The sequence below is a fragment of the Delphinus delphis genome, chromosome 11 (assembly GCF_949987515.2).
Source record: "Delphinus delphis chromosome 11, mDelDel1.2, whole genome shotgun sequence".
NCBI lineage: Eukaryota > Metazoa > Chordata > Mammalia > Artiodactyla > Delphinidae > Delphinus > Delphinus delphis.
Window position 1 is genome coordinate 3,055,904 of NC_082693.1, and position 19,242 is coordinate 3,075,145.

Sequence of the window (19,242 nt, forward strand, 5' to 3'; positions counted from 1 at the left end):
ACATATTTTATGATTCTATTCGTATGAAATGTCCACAACAGGCAAATCAAATCCATAAAGACAGAGAGTAGATTAGTGCTTGCCAGGGGCTGGGTGGAGGAGGAATGTGGAGTGACTGCTAACAGGTGTGCGGTTTCTTTTTTGGGGTGATGGAGTGGCATTAGTGGTGTCGATTGCAGAACACTGTGAATACACTAAAACCCACTGAATTTTACACCTTCAAATGATTTAAATGGAGAATTTCATGGTATGTGAACTTTATCTTAAAAAAGAAAAAAAACACAACCCATTGACAAACTGAAAAAAGGGTAAATACTACACTAAGACTATGGAAACAGTGATATTGGTCTTTCTAGGGTCTATTAAACTAACGCCAAACACTTTTTTCATTTGAGAAGGGGATTTTCTTCTCAAGTGAGCTGGAGTTTGTGTTTGCAAATAAAGATTCATTTGTTGATTAGACAGTATCTCAAATGCATTATCTTAAAAATCAAATTAATTTGTTTTCTTTACTTTTATCAAATTATTGCTTATATAAACTTTTATCTGATTTTATGGCAGTGCTGTGTCTGACAGTCTGAAGCCAAAGAACACTGCTTTTAGCCCTGAGCCTCCGGTGAGTAGATTTAATCAATAGGGTTTACACTATTTTTCACCTACTCATCCTATACAGTCATTATATTTAACCAGTTAAACATATTTGGTGGGTAAGGTATAAAACAAGGTAAAATTTAATACAGGTCACCCATAAATTCTGCATTAAAAAACAAAACAGGGCTTCCCTGGTGGCGCAGTGGTTGAGAGTTCGCCTGCTGATGCAGGGGACGTGGGTTCGTGACCCGGTCCGGGAAGATCCCACATGCCGCGAAGCGGCTGGTCCCGTGACCCGTGGCCGCTGGGCCTGCGTGTCCGGAGCCTGTGCTCCGCAACGGGAGAGGCCACAACAGTGAGAGGCCCGCGTACAGCCAAAAAAAAAACAGTCCTACCATATAATTTATAACTTTATTTCTTTAAATAGCAGAGTTATTTTTTAGACTTCATTTTACATAAAGAAACTAAAATTCCATGATCCCTCGAGATATTTTAAGTAAAAACCTTTATTTGTTTAGAGAAATAGTCAGGAATTGAATTCACAAGATTAATTAGAGACACCTATCACTAGACAACCCGGTAATGCCTAGGCAGTGTCTCTAACAGTAAAGCACTGTCTGATGGTTCACAACAAAATCTACCAAGTTTCAAAGTAGAAATATTGCAAGACCCACAAAGAAGGCTGGTGGCTGAGAGACAGTAGAGAATGTTTAAATATATGGCTATCTGATGGATACTTCATTCTTCTGGTCTATTCACTATCAAAACATTCAGTACTGCTGGAAGGTAAATAAAAGATATTTGTTAATAAGTCTTTGTGTTTAAAATCCAGAATGATCACCTCAAGCAGTAGTACTGGGTTTAAGATGCTATTTATTCTTAGGCAATAGAAAGAATAAATATGGCCAGTGAAAAATGGGTGTTACATTAAAACCTGTTATGTTTTTGCCACAGAATTAAAGTGATAGTTCTACTCTTAACAGAGAGAAAAGACTGCCCACAAATTATCAGAGCTAATAATTTAAGTAACTACTTGCTCACACTGAGATTCTCCTGCCTACTCCAAGTACAGAGGCTAATAGCATTCTAGTAGAACATTATCACCACTTTTGCAGATTAGAAATTAGTTACAGAACTCTTCAGAGGAGAATTTTTTAAGAAGTTCTGGTGTCATGTGTTTGATTTTTTCTTGAATTTTTGAAATTTATTTATTTTTTTATACAGCAGGTTCTTATTAGTTGTCCATTTTATACATATTAGTGTATATATGTCAATCCCAATCTCCCAATTCATCCCACCCCACCCTGCCACTTTCCCCCCTTGGTGTCCATACGTTTGCTCTCTACATCTGTGTCTCTATTTCTGTCCTGCAAACCGGTTCATCTGTGCCATTTTTCTAGGTTCCACATATATGTGTTAATATACGATATTTGTTTTTCTCTTTCTGGTGTCATGTGTTTAGAATCGGAGTCAGCAACATTCTCCGTTAAGAGCCAAACAGTACATAATTTAGGATTTTTGAACCACAGAGCCTGTTGCAATTACTCAACTCTGCCACTGTAATATGTGAAAACAGACATAGATAATACAGAAACAAATAAGTGGCTGTGTCATTACTTTCTTCATGGACACTGAAATTTGAATTTCATATAATTTTCATAGGTCATCACATATTATTCTTCTTTTGGTTTCCCCCTCAACCATTTAGGAATGTGAAAAGAATTCTTAGCTCATGGCTGTACAAAAATGGGTAGGAGGCTGGATTTGGCCCATGGATCATAGTTTGCTAATCCCTGGTTTAGAGTGTGATGGAGTGAAGAAGTTATAGACAGTAAGTTAGTAAATAAATTACACAAACCATTTTACGTACAAACTGTATATTTTATAGTCCTAAAATTTAATGTATTTAACCTCTTAATCAGGTTTAATATTCAGTTTGATCTCCTTAAGAAGATATGTATTTACAAAGGGTATTTTCACATTATTATTGTTTTCATAAATATTAGGCGGAAAAGAACACGTTAGCTTAATTGAATTCAAATTCATAAAGAAAATCAATCTCTTGTCCATCCACTTTGGCCATCTCTACTTTAACTCCTTATTTCAGTCTATCGGTTATTCCTTCAGATTAGTGCAATAGCCACTTAACTGGGTTTTCAGCTTTTTAGTGTTTCCTCATAAATCCATCCTCCACTCTGCAGCCAGAAAACTCTTTTAAAAATTTAAGTCTGATCTTATGACACCTACCAAGTCTTTTTTTGGGGGGGGACAGGGGGCGGGGGCTGCACCTCGTGGCCTGTGGGATCTTAGCTCCCCGACCAGGGACTGAACTCAGGCCCTTGGCAGTGAAGGCACGAAGTCCTAACCACTGGACCGCCAGGGAATTCCTACGACACCTACCAAGTCTTATAGCGGCTGCAATGGTTCCCCCAGTGCTCAAGTATAGTCTAAACTTTCACTTTCCTCCCTTATCCCTTGTCTCTTCTTTTTCCTGTTTTCAAACTGTAGACATACAAAGATTTTTCACATGCAACTCTTAGTCTTTCCCTATTTATTTACATAATTTTCCAAACTCAATTAGGCACTACTTCTATGTGCTTCTGTTACATACCTATCCCTAGAATAACTGCTTTTATACACTATGGTAACTGTCTGGTTTACTTGTTTGTTCTCCTTTGCCTAGTAATAAGCTCTTGAGAGACAGGTTTGTGTTTTACTTAACTATAATATTCAATACCTAGGATCTAGAAAGAAGTCTGGAACATAATAGAGACTTAAATATTTGTTGGATGAACCCATGAACTGTTACGGGTTGAACTGCGTCCCCCGCCCGCCCCCCCCCACAAAAGATATGTTAAAATTCTGATCCTCAGTTTCTCAGAATGTGACCTTATTTGGAAATAGGATCGCTGCAGGTATAATTAGTTAGAATGAGGTCAACCCGGAGCTGGGTGGCCACAGCTCAATCTGACCAGTCCTTATAAGAAGAGGAGACACGAGACACAGATGAGCAGTGAACTCCATGTAATGCTTTCTAGTGTTGTTCCCTTTTGCACGGTTTGATGTTATACAGCTTCTTAGCCTAGGATCACCAGTCAGTTAGGACAAGACTTACACTGGTCACTCGACGGTAGATCTGTGCAGCATTTTGGCACTCGGAGTAAGGGTATTCAGATGTGGCCATCTCAAGCATGCACATCCCAAAAGCATAAACGTCAACGGATTCATCATATTTCTCTTCATACATCTCAGGGGCCATGAACTCTGGGGTACCTTAAATTAAAAGAATGATTCAGACTCAGTGTGAGGAGAAGCTGCGATTCATGGGGAGGGCAACAGCAGAGGGGTTGACCTGTGAGAGAGAAGAAAGTGGAAGTGGGTAAGAGGTGAGGGAGGAAAAAGAAAGAAAGGTAGGTAGGTGGTGGGGGGAGAGGAAAGAAATCGTCTTAGTCTGTTCCATCAAATATGTTATAGATCTTACACTACAACTCCTTTATAAAAGCTGGCGTAGGATCAAGTGTCTATTTATTTACTGTTTCAAATGGATTAGTGTTATACAATGTCAAAATAGAGCCTTGCATAAAAGATAAACTGATATATTGAAAACAAACGGAAGGAAAAGGTAAGAGACTACTGAGGAATAAAGTAGATATAATGCCATCTACCTGTAAGATAGGATGATGGGTTAAAAAAGATCAAAATCCTTGTCTGCCCCCTACTGTATGGTAGCTGTAAGGTTAACATTCATATAATAGCTAGTCTCTTGCCATTAACATTCCATCTGATCAGTTTCACTTTTAAGGCGGCTTTTCAGTAAAAAACAGATATTCAATACATTTTTAAAACGGTAAAATAAACTGTAATTGTCTATAAAGGCCACTCACCAGAGCCCTTTTCTTCACACACTTACCACCCCCCCCTGCAGTACACAAACCTACTGCAGATGTAAGAAGTGTAGTGAGGCACATCCTACAGACACACACACAAATAATTCGGTCTGCACTTGAGTTCTCAGACTGAATTATGAGCATAGAGTGAGTGTATGATTCCACACACCAGGTTTCCAATGTTTCCAAAGAAATTAAGCCCGAATACCTCAAATTATAGGACATTTCTAAGAACAGGCTTGCACACTATGGTTTAAACAAAAAAAGAAATAAGAAAAAACCCTCTTGGGACAGAGATTAAGATGCCAAAGACAATCAAAGAACTGTTTCCTATAAGGAGGGCAAAAAGAAAATTCATCTTTAAATAACTCTTCCCAGGAACACTATTTTGTAAGGATGTGCAAATTACTGGTGTTCAATGTTTTTCTTACTAAAACATAGGATTCTAGCCCACTTAAAAATGAATGGCTTGGGATTCCCTGGTGGCGCAGTGGTTGAGAGTCTGCCTGCCGATGCAGGGGACACGGGTTCGTGCCCCGGTCCGGGAGGATCCCACATGCTGCGGAGTGGCCGGGCCCGTGAGCCATGGCCGCTGAGCCTGCGCGTCCGGAGCCTGTGCTCTGCAACGGGAGAGGCCGTAACAGTGAGAGGCCTGCGTACCGCAAAAAAAAAAAAAAGAATGGCTTTCTTGCTGTTGTTATTGTCATCACCTTTGGGGAGAGTAGAGTGTTTGTGAAGATTTCAAGTTTTCAAATTGTCATACCCTCCTCAGAAAGTGAAAGCTTATAAAATAATCAGCATTAAATTATTTTTCCAGCTACAACTCTCTAACATAACAGTTAAAGGCTGAAAGGACAGAAATGTTGTATAGATCGGTGATTCTCAAGAATGATGATTTGCCCTATAGGGGACATCTAGCAATGTCCAGAGACATTTTTGGTTGTAACAACTGGGGGGAAGTGGGCAAGGGGGCATGCTACTGGCATCCAGTGAGTAGGACCAGGGATGCTGCTAAATCATCTTACAATGAACAGGTCAGTCCTTACAACAAAGAGTTGGCCAACCCGAAGTGTCAATAGTACTGAGGCTGAAAACTGTTTCAGGTATATCTTCTGAAGAGTAGGAGTTTAAAAAAAGTTGATAATGAACCATCATATTTTCACATTTTAAAATAAAGTTTTAATAGGCAGATATGTTTGAATATACATCTATCCAACAGACTTCTTCAGAAACTAAATTATATATAAATTCAATTTCTTTTATGGGGAAAGTAACATACTTTATCTGTTATATAAGTAACTATATGATACTAAGTATCAATGAAATGACTCAGTAAGGTTAACAATTATTACATAATGTTTTGTAGGCAAAGTTCACCTTACTTCTCTTCATATAACTTTACAAAACAACAATGGTCTTCAAGATGATTCTAGAGGCAAAGAAATAGAGAACTCCACATCACTTCCTGGGTTCAAGCTCTGAATTTCTGAAGGTTTATTTCACATAATAAAAGCTCTGACAAGGTCAGGTTTCTAAATAAAAGGAATGTCAGAAAGCCAGTGAGACTGCAAGGTACACCTGAAACATACCTATCACACTCTTGGCAAAAGAAGCCCGCTTCAGGGTTGCCAGACCTAGGTCTCCAATCTTGACTGAGCCTGTAGGGCCAGTGATAAAGATGTTGTCACACTTAAGATCCCGGTGAATAATAGGTGGAGTTCGAGTATGAAGAAACTGAAGTCCTTTAAGAATCTGACGGCACCAGCTTCTCAGAACTTTGATCTTCATCACCTTAAACCTTTTCAGGTACCTAGAAAAGGCAAGGTACACCAAACAGGTTATCAATGATATGCATTTATTACTTTGAAGAATTCCATTAAATTCTAGCATATCTGAGATGGGAATATCAAGTTCAGAATATTAAGATTCAGTAAGCTTAGGTTAGTGCTACTTTTAGTAAGGTTAAAGGGGATAGGATAATAAGTAGTTGGCAAGCAAATTCTGATAACAAAGCACAAAAAATAAATTCCTTAAAATTAGATCACTGCTAAAATGATTTAAAAGTTAAGAGGCAGAGTTCGACTTCTGGTAATGGTGAAGCAACTCTTATTGGATGCAGATATAATTATAAACTCTAGTAAATACACACACACACAACTACTCGAAAGCTCTGGAGGAATCAAAATCAGGCATAAACTGGAAGGGAGTACACACGAGGGAAAAGGGAAAGCACTAGTCTGTGGGGGTCGCTCAAACCTGGACTGAAACCTGGAGCATTACTAGCTGAGGAATGAATACGAGGATAGAGTTCAAGATTACCTCAGGGTCTAGAACAATGCTATTCAACAGAACTTTCTACAATGACAGTCTGTCCAATACAATATTCACTAGACAAATAAGAATATTCTTTTTTTTTTTTCCGGTATGCGGGCCTCTCCCATTGCGGAGCACAGGCTCTGGACGCGCAGGCTCAGCGGCCATGGCTCACGGGCCCAGCCACTCCGCGGCATGTGGGATCCTCCCAGACCGGGGCACGAACCCATGTCCCCTGCATCGGCAGGCAGACTCTCAACCACTGCACCACCAGGGAAGCCCAAGAATATTCATATTTAAATGAATTAATTAAAATAAAAAATTTTCATTTCCCAGCTGCACTAGTCACATTTCAAGTGCTCAACAACTGCATTGTAGCAAGTGGCTACCATTTTGGATGGTGCAGATTACAGAACATTTCCATCACCACAGAAAGTTCTGTTGGACAGCAGAGATCTAAAAAGTGAAGGAGGCAGGGCGGGGGGCTGGAGGGTGGGGGTGGTGTGTAATCCCAGAAAGGAGGTACAGGGGCTTCCCTGGTGGCGCAGTGGTTAAGAATCCGCCTGCCAATGCAGGGGACACAGTTCAAGCCCTGGTCCGGGAAGATCCCACATGCCGCGAGCAACTAAGCCCATGCGCCACAACTACTGAGCCTGTGCTCTAGAGTCCGTGAGCCACAACTACTGAGCCCACGCACCGTAACTACTGAAGCCCTAGTGTCTAGAGCTGGTGTTCCGCAACAAAAGAAGCCGCTGCAATGAGAAGTCCGTGCACCGCAACAAAGAGTAGCCCCCGCTCGCTGCAACTAGAGAAAGCCCATGTGCAGCAATGAAGACCCAATGCAGCCAAAAGATAAATAAATTTTTTTTAAAAAAGGAGGTATAGGGCTTCCCTGGTGGTGCAGTGGTTGAGAGTCCGCCTGCCGATGCAGGGGACATGGGTTCGTGCCCCGGTCCGGGAAGATCCCACATGCCGCAGAGCGGCTGGGCCCGTGAGCCATGGCCGCTGAGCCTGCGCGTCCGGAGCCTGTGCTCCGCAACGAGAGAGGCCGTAACAGTGAGAGGCCCGCGTACCGCAAAAAAAAAAAAAGGGGGTATAGAAGGGCATCTCCAAATTCTGTATATTCACTCTGCCTAAATCTCTGGCTGACCTCTGAAATATGTGTGTGTGTAGCAGAGTCCAAGCAGCCCAGCTAATGTTAAAAGAACAGGACAGAGATTTCTGATTAACTGAGTTCTGACGCTATTTTATCTGGAAATATTCAGGGAAAAAATGAAGAGCACTGATGGTAAATATAAAAGACTACATTTTCCTATTACTATCTTTATGTTACATATGACTACTTAAAGGAAAATCTATAACATTGTATTACAGGATCTAAACAATAAATGTAACATATGAAAATTATAGCATAAAGTATAAGTACTAGAAATACATGGGCCTATATTTTTGCAAGTTTCCTTTATTTTACATGAAATTGTACAGTATCAAGCATGTTGTGAAAAGTTAAAGATATAAATGCAGTATCTAAAGCAGTCACTAAAAAAGATATTTCAAATGCGCACACACACACACACACACACACACACACACACACACACACACAAGTGGAGTTTAACCAAAAAGCTAATACAGAAACTAATACAAAACCTTAAAAATAAATTAAAAAATGAAATTCTGCTTCACTTGGGTGGGATATGAGGTAATTAAGAAAACTAATGGTGAAAGTTGGTTTTATGGTTTAAAAAATATATATAAAAACAGAGTTACTTCTGGAGGGTGAGGAAAGGGCTGCCTGGAAAGGGCTGCCTAGGAAGAGGTTTAAGGGCATGTATTGAGATGATGGAAATGTTCTATATCTTAACGGTTTCAATTACACGAGTGAGGTATCACATTAATAGGACAAAGGGGAAAACAACATGATCATTTCAATTCATGCAGAAAAGGCATCAGACAAAATCCAACACCTTCCCATGATAAAAAAAAAATACTCAAACTAAGAATAGTAGAGAATATATTCAACATGATAAAGAGCATTTATGAAAAACCCACAGCTATACTACAGTGGTGAAACACTGAAAGCTTTCCCATTAAGACTGGGAATAAGACAAGAATAACCACTGCTCTTCAGTGTTGTACTAGAAACTCTAGCCAGATTAATTAGGCAAGAAAAAGAAAGGTACCCAAATTGGAAAGGAAGAAGTAAAACTCCCTCTATTTGCAGATAACAAGATCCTATATATAGAAAATTCTAAAGAATACATACAGACATGCACACACAACTAGAGTTAATAAACGAATTCAGCAAAATTGCCAGCGTACAAGATCAACACGCACAAATGAGTTGTGTTGTACACCCCAACAATTAACAACCTGAAAAGGAAAGCAAGAAAACAATTCCATTTGCAACAACATCCAAAAGAATAAAATACTTAGGAATAAATTTAACCAAGGAAGTGAAAGATTTATACACCAAAAACTAGAAAACACTGTTGAAAGAAATTAAAGGACACCTAAATAAAATGGAGAGATGGATTCATGGATTGGAAAACAATATAGTGAAGATGGCAATATTAGCCACAGTGACCCACAGATTCGATATACCTATGGATAGATTTGATTATATCTACAGATGCAATCAAAATTCTAGCAGACTTTTTGCAGAAATGGAAACCTAATCCTCAGGTTCATACGGAATTACAAGGGGCCCCAAATAGCCAAAACAATATCAAAAAAGAAGAACAAAATTGGAGAACTCACTTTTTCCAATTTCAAAACATATCACAAAGCTAGGTTTTGTAGTATTAAAACAGTGTGGTACTAGCATAAGGATAGATACATAGAACAGTGGAATAATATGGAGGGTCCAGAAATAAACCCATGCATCTATGGTTAAATGATTTTTGACAGGGGTGTCAAGATCATTCAACAGGGAAAGAATAGTCTCTTCAACAAATGGTGCTGGAACAACTGGATATCCACATGCAACAGAATGGAGTTGGATCCCACACCTCACACATACACAAATGTTAACTCAAAAACTGGAACGATCTAAATAAAAGAGCTAAGCCTATAAAACTCTTAGAAGAAAAAATAGGGGTAAAACTGCATGGCCTTGGTTTTGGCAATGGATTCTTAGATATAACCCTAAAGGCACAAGCAACTAGGGGAAAAAAAACAGATAAACTGGACTTAATCAAAATTTAAAACTTTGTGCATCACATGACGTCATTAAGGAGTGAAAAGAATATATAGAATGGGAAAAATATATTTACAAATCATGTACCTGATAAGGGTTTAGCTTACAGAATATATAAAGAACTCTTACAACTCAACAGAAAGACAAACAACCCAATTTAAAAATGGACAAAGTGGGCAAAGAGTTGAATAGACATTTCTCCAAAGATGTACAACATGCACATGATAAGATGCTCAACATCATTACTCTCTAGGGAAATGCAAATCAAATGAGATACCATGTCACAGCCAGCAAGATGACTATTAAAAAACCAAAACCAAACAAACAAAAAAACCAAGTGTTGGCAAGAATATGGAAAAATTGGAACCCTTATTCATTGCTAGTGGGAATGTAAAATGGTTCAGCCATTGTGGAAAACAGTTTGGTGGTTCCTCAAAAAGTTAAACACAGAATTACCATATGACTCAGCAATTCTACTCAAAGGTATATACGTATCTAAAAGGCATGAAAACGGGTACTCAAATAAGCACTTGTACACAAATGTTCATGTGGAAACAGCCCAAATGTCTATCAATAAGTGAGTGGATAAACAAATTGTGGTATATCCACGAAATATTATTTAGTCATAAATATTATTTAGTCATAAAAAGAGACAGAAAATAGTTGGTGGTTGCCAAAGGCTGGTGCAAAGGAAGAAAGGGGAATTGTTTAATGGGTTGTAGTTTTGCAAGATGAAGAATTCTCAAGATTGGTTACACAGCAACATGAATATATTTAACTAAACTATACACTTAAAAATGATAAAGGGCTTCCCTGGTGGCACAGTCGTTAAGAATCCGCCTGCCAATGCAGGGGACACGGGTTCGAGCCCTGGTCTGGGATGATCCCACACGCTGCGGAGCAACTAAGCCCATGTGCCACAACTACTGAGCCTGCGTGCCACAGCTACTGAAGCCCGCACGCCTAGAGCTGGTGCTCCGCAACAAGAGAAGCCACGGCAATGAGAAGTCCGCACACCGCAAAGAAGAGTAGCCCTCACTCGCTACAACTAGAGAAAGCCCGCACGCAGCAACAAAGACCCAACACAGCCAAAAATAAGAATAAATAAAACAAATTTTTTTAAAATGATTAAGATGGTAAATTTTATATGTTTTTACCAGAGTAAAAAAAAAATGCCCATCTATAAATCCTAGAGATCAGCTAGTCCACTTATTTTACACATGGAGAACTGAGGGCCAGAGAAGGGGATCTACTTGCCCTAAATCACAGCTGGTCAAAGTCAGAGCAGAGAGCAGACTCCTACTCTAAGTCTAGTGCTTTCTACTTTACCTCTTGCTGCTTTTGCTCTGAGGTTCAGAAACTGAAACAGACAATGATGGGGAAAAAAGAACTTTAAACTTAAAAGAAAATGGTTAGAACCCTGGATCATGTGCAATTAAAGAGAAAATATACTACGTGGGAAGGGTAATGGGGAGTAACTGCTTAATGGGTATGGGGTGTTCTTTTAAGGTGATGAAAATGTTTACGAACTTGACAGATGTGGTTACACAACATTGTAAATGTAATAAATGTCACTGAACTGTACACTTTAAAAAGGTTAATTTTATATGAATTTCATCAGAACTTAAAAAAAAAACTAACTTTATTTCTATCTACTGACAGACTACTGACAACCCACCAAGTATTCAAACCAGAAAAAGAATATCAAGATGCAGATATACAAACAACTACTACCACAGAATTTTCCTTAATTCATTCAAATATTTATCAAGTTTCAGGCACAGTGCTAGGGAGCACAGTCTAGGAAAAGAAACAGGCATGTGAATAACAAGAAGCGTGGACGACTAGCATAAAGATGCTGCCATAAATATTAGAAAAGTTGGATGGGAAAATTAGAATGTGGAGGAGGGAAATAATCTGTTGGCTTTTCAACATGTTGATTTTGAGCATCCAAGAGCATCCGGGATTTTCTACATCCAGGAAATACAAGACTATGTTTCAAAGATCTGAGATTAATCAGCTCAGTAGCATTAACTACAGAAGGTTATAAAGAATAAATACAGAGACAATTTTTCACAATCCAATTCTTCCACAAAAAATTTACACCATAGAAGTTACTCTAGTTTCCTCTCTGAGTACAAATAGATACTCTAAGAGACACGGGACTCCAAAGGCATACAGGGAATTTCTGCATTTGACCTATCCATATTCCTGAAAGGGATGATAGGTCTAGATGTTTTGGCTTCAATTTCTGATGCTTTGGGAAATGAAATTATCTAGTGATAAATGTCACAATACAATTTGTATTTGATATAATATGTGCATAGTTGTAGCAAAAACTGCCCAATATGAGGTGATAAAATAAATGGGTAAAGCTTGTCAATAAGCTTCAATTTCATTTTAACCACTAGAGGGCTACCTTGTCATTTGATTTCTGATCTCTTAGCCACTCAATTTTAGAAATGCCAATCACCATAACTTAAAGCAACTAGGTTTATTCTGCAACAACTTCTCATTTAAATACTTACCAATACATAATTATCAAACCACTTTATATACCAGAGGACCTTGTGGGCAGGAAAATGTGCTCATATACTAACATTTGGAGCAACTATTCATTCCCTCCTTAGTATACTGGGCAACAACAGAAGAACTGATAAGGCCTGAAATAAGAAAATTCAAGTTCTCTCATACTTCTTGGTCAGCTTTTACAATATTGATGAACTTACGTTTTAAGTGTTCCAGATGTCATAAGTTCAGTCACCAAAACGATGCACTTCTTTCCCTTTACTGTGGATTCCCAGGAATCATAGAATCGGACAATATTGGGATGCTGAAGACCCTTTAACATTTCAGCCTCTTCTTTAAATCTCTGCCTCTCAGACTTTGTTAACTTTCGATCCTAAAATCAAAAAGCAAGACAGAATACAGTTCAAGATTGGGAGTTTGGGATTGACATGTACACACTACTATATTTAAGACAGATAACCAACAAGGACCTACTGTACAGCACAGGGAACTCTTGCTCAATATTGTGTAATAACCTAAAAGGGAAAAGAATTTGAAAAAGAATAGATACATGTATATGTATAACTGAATCACTGTGCTGTACACCTAAAACAAAAACAAAGGAAAAAACAAACAGAATATGCTTTTAAGATAATAAAACACCAAGTCACATAGTTACACTTAGATGCTAAACATGTACAAAATTATAATGACCAATACTGTTGAAATAAAACATCCTAACACTGAAGTTACTAATAATTAATAATTTCATCAGCCTGTTATATGAGTGTGAGAACAGGCTAAAGTGTATTTAAGAAAACTCTTGATTATAAAGTCATGCTTGAGGGATTTCCCTGGTGGCGTAGCGGTTAAGAATCCACCTGCCAATGCAGGGGACACGGGTTCGAGCCCTGGTCCGGGAAGATCCCACATGCTGTGGAGCGACTAAGCCTGTGCGCCACAGCTACTAGCCCGCAGGCCACCACTACTGAAGCCCGCACACCTGGAGCCCGTGCTCTGCAACAAGAGAAGCCACCGCAATGAGAAGCCCTGAGAAGCACGCGCACCACAACGAAGACCTAATGCAGCCAAAAAATAAATAAATAAATTACTTAATAAAATAAAGTCATGCTTGAGATTATTTTAGTATTTTTACTGTTAATATGTGCTTCAGGTACACGTTTTAGATGCAGTTAATTTACCACTTCCAAAATAAGTCACCTATTGACAGAGATATGCAATTTAATAATGGAACAAGTATGGGTTTTGGAAGTGGTGAGATCTAAATATAAATCCTGTCTTGGCTTCAACTAAAATTTCCTTCATGAATAAAGTCAAGTCCTCCGTATTCATGAGTTCACATACCCAGATTCAGCCAACTGCAAGTAAAAAATGGGCGGGGTGTGTGTGTGTGTGTGTTGGGGGGATCAGAAAATTGCAAAAAGCAAAACTTGAATAGTTTGCCCATATGCTGGCTACTATTTACATAGCATTTACATTGTATTAGCTATTATAAGTAATCTAGAGATGATTTAAAAGTATATGGGAAGATATGCAAATACTGTGCCATTTTATAAAAGGGACTTGAGCACCCACAGGGGTGGAGGGTGGGGTCCTGGAACCAATTCCCGCCACCCCCCAGGATATTGAGGGATGACTGTGTATACCTTCACCTCATAGGACTCTTGTAAGAATTAAATAATCTACTAGGTAGATTTAATTTAATTTAGTCTACTAGGTAGATTTATTTAAAGTGCTTGGCACTTCATAAGTTAATTCACTTCTTATCTGAGATAACTGGACAAAAGCACTTAATCTGCTCTTCTTCCCTTAACAGAGTCCCATACACACAAACTCTGTACTGTCCTGTAAATTAAAATTGAAACTGTCATGTAATACTCTATCAAAGCACATAATACGTATTTTAACGAAATAGGCCAGGCATACAATAACATAATGTGTCTATGATACAGTCAAATAATTAAACATTAAAGACATAATTTAAACCTTCCTATGTAACTAGATGGCCTTTCCCATCACTACTCTTCACCCTTGAATAACAACCACTACCCTGATCAGATATACCATTCCCATATGGGTTTTTACACTTTAGGTGAAATGTTAAGATTTCATAAAAAGAAGTTACAGAGCATGTACTATCTGGAAGGTGGCTATTTTCCACTCAACATTGTTTGAGCTCACCCATGATGGTACAAGGAGACATTACAAGATATCTACCATATTACTGTAACTCCATTCATTATCACTGGTATGCAGTTATCCACTGACTGAATACACCACAATTTATATATAATCTCCTACTGATCAATCTTTAGGCGCTTCCCCATTTTTTTTGCTATTACAATATGGCAAAGGTTTTGCAGTGTTAATCTCTAGGATGCAGGCTCTTATCTTGGAGTCTATAAACCCCTTTAAGGCAGGTTTGTGAACCTGTGTGAAAACAAATATATCTTTATTTTTCATTAACCTTGAATTGAAACTTAATATTTCCTTGAATGAATGTACGTACCTAATAGCATTCAGCAGTACCTGTGATTTGTCACCAACAGACCTAGGTATTTTCAGATCACATAACAGTGGTTGCAGATTATCTCAAAATACCACACTAGGCATTACTTTGAAATTATGATAGCTATTAGATCTTCCAGTAGATCTTATTAATATACATTAATAATGCATACTATATCACAAATTTTAAAGTTTTGATAACTATTTTAATATAATTTGTTTCCAATATAATCCTATGTATTTTACTATATGGACTTAAAACAAAACATTTTTCTAGCCTTCACTAGCCTTCTGGGGCACAAAAAAAAGAGGAAGTACACCTACTAGGATATATAGCTAGCGGTAGAAGTGCATAGGGAATAGGCATCTTCAGTCTTCATAGGTATCAACAAATTGCTTTTCAAAGGGACTGTGCCAACTGAGTTTCCCAACAGCTTTGTATGAAGGTTCCCACTAGAGTACATGGTCACTAGCAACTGGTATTATCAGACATTAACTTTTGTCAATTTGATGGGTGTAAGTCATGTTCTATAGTTTAATTTACATTTTCAGAGTCACTAAAAAGTGTGAGAAACTTTGTTTTCTTTGCAGACTACTTAAGACCCCTCTTCTGCAAGGAACTGATGCTTTATCTTACTTGTAGCAGTTCTTAATAGATTATGGATGCTAATCCTTTATTGGGTTTTATGAGTTACAAATACCTTTTTTCAATTTGTGGTTTGTATTTTCACCTTGTTTATGATATCTTGATTTACAGATGTTTTTATTTCACTGTATTTCAATTCATCTATCTTTTACTTTATGGTAGGTGGATTTTATGTCTTCAGTAATTTTTCCAGACACTAAGGTCATAAATATTTTTCTTTTCCTTTTTAAAATATAAATTTGTTTTGTTTGCCACATCTGGGAATTGTTGAGGAATTTATTTGGTTGGGTAAAAGAAGGGCTGACTGTTATTTCTGTTCTGTATCAGTCAATGGCCCCAATATCATTTAATGAACAATCCATCCTTTCCATAGAAGTACAGTTCTGTCTCTGGATTCTACACTCTATTCCATGGTCTGTCTAGTCCTGTGCTAATACCTCACTTTCTTAATTGCTATCACTCTTGCATGATAGTTTAGATGGGTGTAGAATTCTAGGTTGGTGTTCTTTCAGCACTTTCAAGATACTGTTTCATGGTACTCCGGCGTCTACTGTAGCCCTCAGTATACATGTCCTCCTTTGTAGGTTATCTGTATTTTCTCTCTGGTTACTCTAAAGGCTTTAAAAAAAAATTGTGCTCTGCTCATTCACTATCATGCATCTAAGTTTTATTTTATACATAATGGGGCTAATTGTGCTTTTTAAGCCCAAAGTTTCAGGTATTTGTCTTCGCATCAGGAAAATTCTCAACGATTACCTTTTTGATTACTGCCTCCTTCCATTCTCCATTCTCTTCTAAGATTTTCTATGTATGTCTGTATGTGTTATGTGTAAGGGTGTGTGTGTGTGGAACCTTACTCGATCCTTCATATCTTTTAACTTCTCTCTCATTTTCCATTTCTTTCTCTCTGCTGCCTTCTGGGCAGTGTTCTCAGATCTACCTTCTTGTTCATGAATTCTCTCAAGTTATTATCACGTCTAACCTGCTTATTACCTTAAAATTTGTTTTAATTAATCGAACTTTAAAGTCTAAAGGAGGCAGAGATGCAAAGGACATGTGGCAAGGTCTCAGTTCCTGCTCCAGAAATAAGAGATGAACACAAACTAGACACTTGCAACTAGCCATACAAGTCTTCAAGGGCTGGGTATACTGGTGAATCAGACATGTATTTGGACATCCACACAGAAAATAAAACGAGGTCAAGCAGTCAGTCTGTCACCAAAAGTACCCACCGGAGGGTCTGATAAAGGGAATTCAGTCACTACTTCAGTCCCTACTTTCCCAGCTAGCATCAAAAACAAAGCAAGGTGGGAAAAAAGGGGAAAAAAAGAAAAAAAGTTGGGCACTAACTAAAGACTTCAGTGGAGAAGGAATTCTCCTGCCACTTCTCTAGGCCCAATGTCTGGGGGAGGGATTTGTCCCCACTCAGTGGTAACCCCACACATGGGGTTTTGAATGAGAAATGATAACTGGCGGCTCAATTTGCAATGATCCCCACCAACCTCCACCCCATCCCTGCTTCATGAACAGACAAGTTTTCCCAGCATCCTCCTTGGAATTTCCTCCCTCTCAGGGTTCATCTCCAAAATTATTTCCATCTCCAAATCATCACTGCAAGATTGCCTTCTCTCAAAGTTCTATAAAAGCCCACTTGCACAGCCCAATATCACTTTTATTCCCACTCCTAACCTGAAGCTGCAACCATCCACAAAGTCACATACCCTGTCCACTGAGACTCAGATCCATAGCTGTTTCATCTTGGGCTATCTTCCTAAACCATTTCTTTCCCAGAGAAGAGACGGCCAAAGGGCCAAAGGACAAGTCGAAGTATCTGGGGCCAGATGACTGAGGAAAGTGGCACTTGTTACTTACTTTTTAATTGCAATACATTTTCATTTCTTGAAGCTCTTTCTGGATCTTTATCAAATCAGTCATTCACTGCTCACTCCAATACCATCTTGATGTTTTTGTGGTTTTAGTTTTTAATCCTTTATTTCTTTTAAAATAATGTGCTTTAGGGGCTCAATTCAATAACACTTTTATCTGAGTTACTGGGGATCGAATTTTGCCTAGTGTTTTGGCTGCTGACATTCATTCATGGTGGTTTGTTTCCCCTCATGATTAACAATAGTGGATAATATGGTTATCTTAAACTGCGATTTGTCTGTTGGAATATCCTCAGTTGTGGGTGTATTGCTGTGGACAGGCTCTGAGTTTATTTATGCCTAGTGCGGCAGGGATATTACTAGTCTTGGTGATGCCTGCATGTAATCCGTTTAAATTTGAATCTCATACTTTTATGAATACAGGTCCCTGATTATGTATACTCAGGGTAAACTTTTTTCAGCTGACTTGAGAAAAACTGTCTTTTCCCTGACTCAGAAACTGAAATTTTCTCTAGTCTGTCTTTATATTAAAGGTTTTGTTCCCTTTTAAGGAACAAGTTTATTGGATCTCAGTTCCAATATCTGCTCGGGCTTAAGACTTCATCTATCCTTGGGGAGACAGTAAAACCATGCGTCTTAGTTAACAAGATTGGCAACTGTCCCAAGAAGAACCCTAGTGTCAATTCACACTTTTCCTACTCTGGTTTCTAGTTTCTTCTTAGTTTCTAGACCTTGGAAATTATCCTGACAGCCTTATAAGCTCAGCTATGCATTTAAAAGGATAGGTTTCTGTAGTTCCTCTCATCAAAATTTTCAAAGTGTCTGGTATTTTACAGTGGGAAGAGTTTTCAGCTTGTTTGGTTTTCTATTTACTGACAATAGGGTTCCCCAATATATGTTTTTTAAAAAATATTGTTTACCATATATTCTTAAGTGTTCCTCATTTAAGGGAACCTTATTCAAAACATGAAGGAAAATCTAGATCACTTGCTGACTCTTATACATTACTGTTGAATTACAAAAGCTTATTTTAAAGAAATTGTGAAAAGTTAAGCTATTCTCAAAGCAATCAGAAGACAGTAATCACGAGCCAAATGAATTATAATATTCTACCTACCATTAAGTGAATATTTAATTTTTATATTTTAATATATAGTCTACCTGATTGTCTTGATAACTACTCTTATTTTCTGTAACATGCAACATTCATTTCAGTTTTAGCAATTAATGTATATATTCATATATGTTTAATTAAATTTTAACAAATGCTTGAGTACCCTGTGTCAGACAACAGGATAGGACAAACATTAGAGACAAGGTTCCTGCTATTCTAGACCTTACAATGTAAGAGGCAGAGGCATTAATTTTATTAGGTATTATAAAGAGAAAAAACTGAGTGCTTTGAGAGCATATCATAAAAGACCCAATTCTGTGTGCACAAGCTAGTGTTGGCCCCCATATCAGCAGGTTACCTTAAGGGTTGAGATCATGAGCATGAAAGTACCCAGAGTTCTAGTTTTACAATACTTGAAATGTTTAAGACCACAAGAGTCTGTAAAAAGTGCTAAAGGCAAACTTCGAAATGCAGGATAGACTGGAGGCAAGGAGACTCAAAACCTTAATAACAGTGAGCTTGTAAACCCTTTCTGCAGAAACTCAAACCAAAGTAATTCACTCTTGTCT

At 38.2% G+C, this 19,242-nt stretch overlaps 1 protein-coding gene across 8 annotated transcripts in view; it reads right to left on the bottom strand.

Moving 5' to 3' along the window:
* The window catches only part of WNK1 (WNK lysine deficient protein kinase 1), a 135,372-nt gene that overhangs the window by 60,616 nt on the left and 55,514 nt on the right, over positions 1–19,242 (bottom strand). For all 8 annotated transcript variants that reach the window (XM_060024084.1, XM_060024083.1, XM_060024082.1 and 5 more), the window contains exons 2-4: positions 12,720–12,892; positions 6,068–6,288; positions 3,707–3,864 (exon numbers count right to left, since the gene is read on the bottom strand). In XM_060024084.1, the coding sequence (XP_059880067.1) occupies positions 3,707–3,864; positions 6,068–6,288; positions 12,720–12,892 (552 nt within the window). The remainder of the gene's footprint in view (positions 1–3,706; positions 3,865–6,067; positions 6,289–12,719; positions 12,893–19,242) is intronic.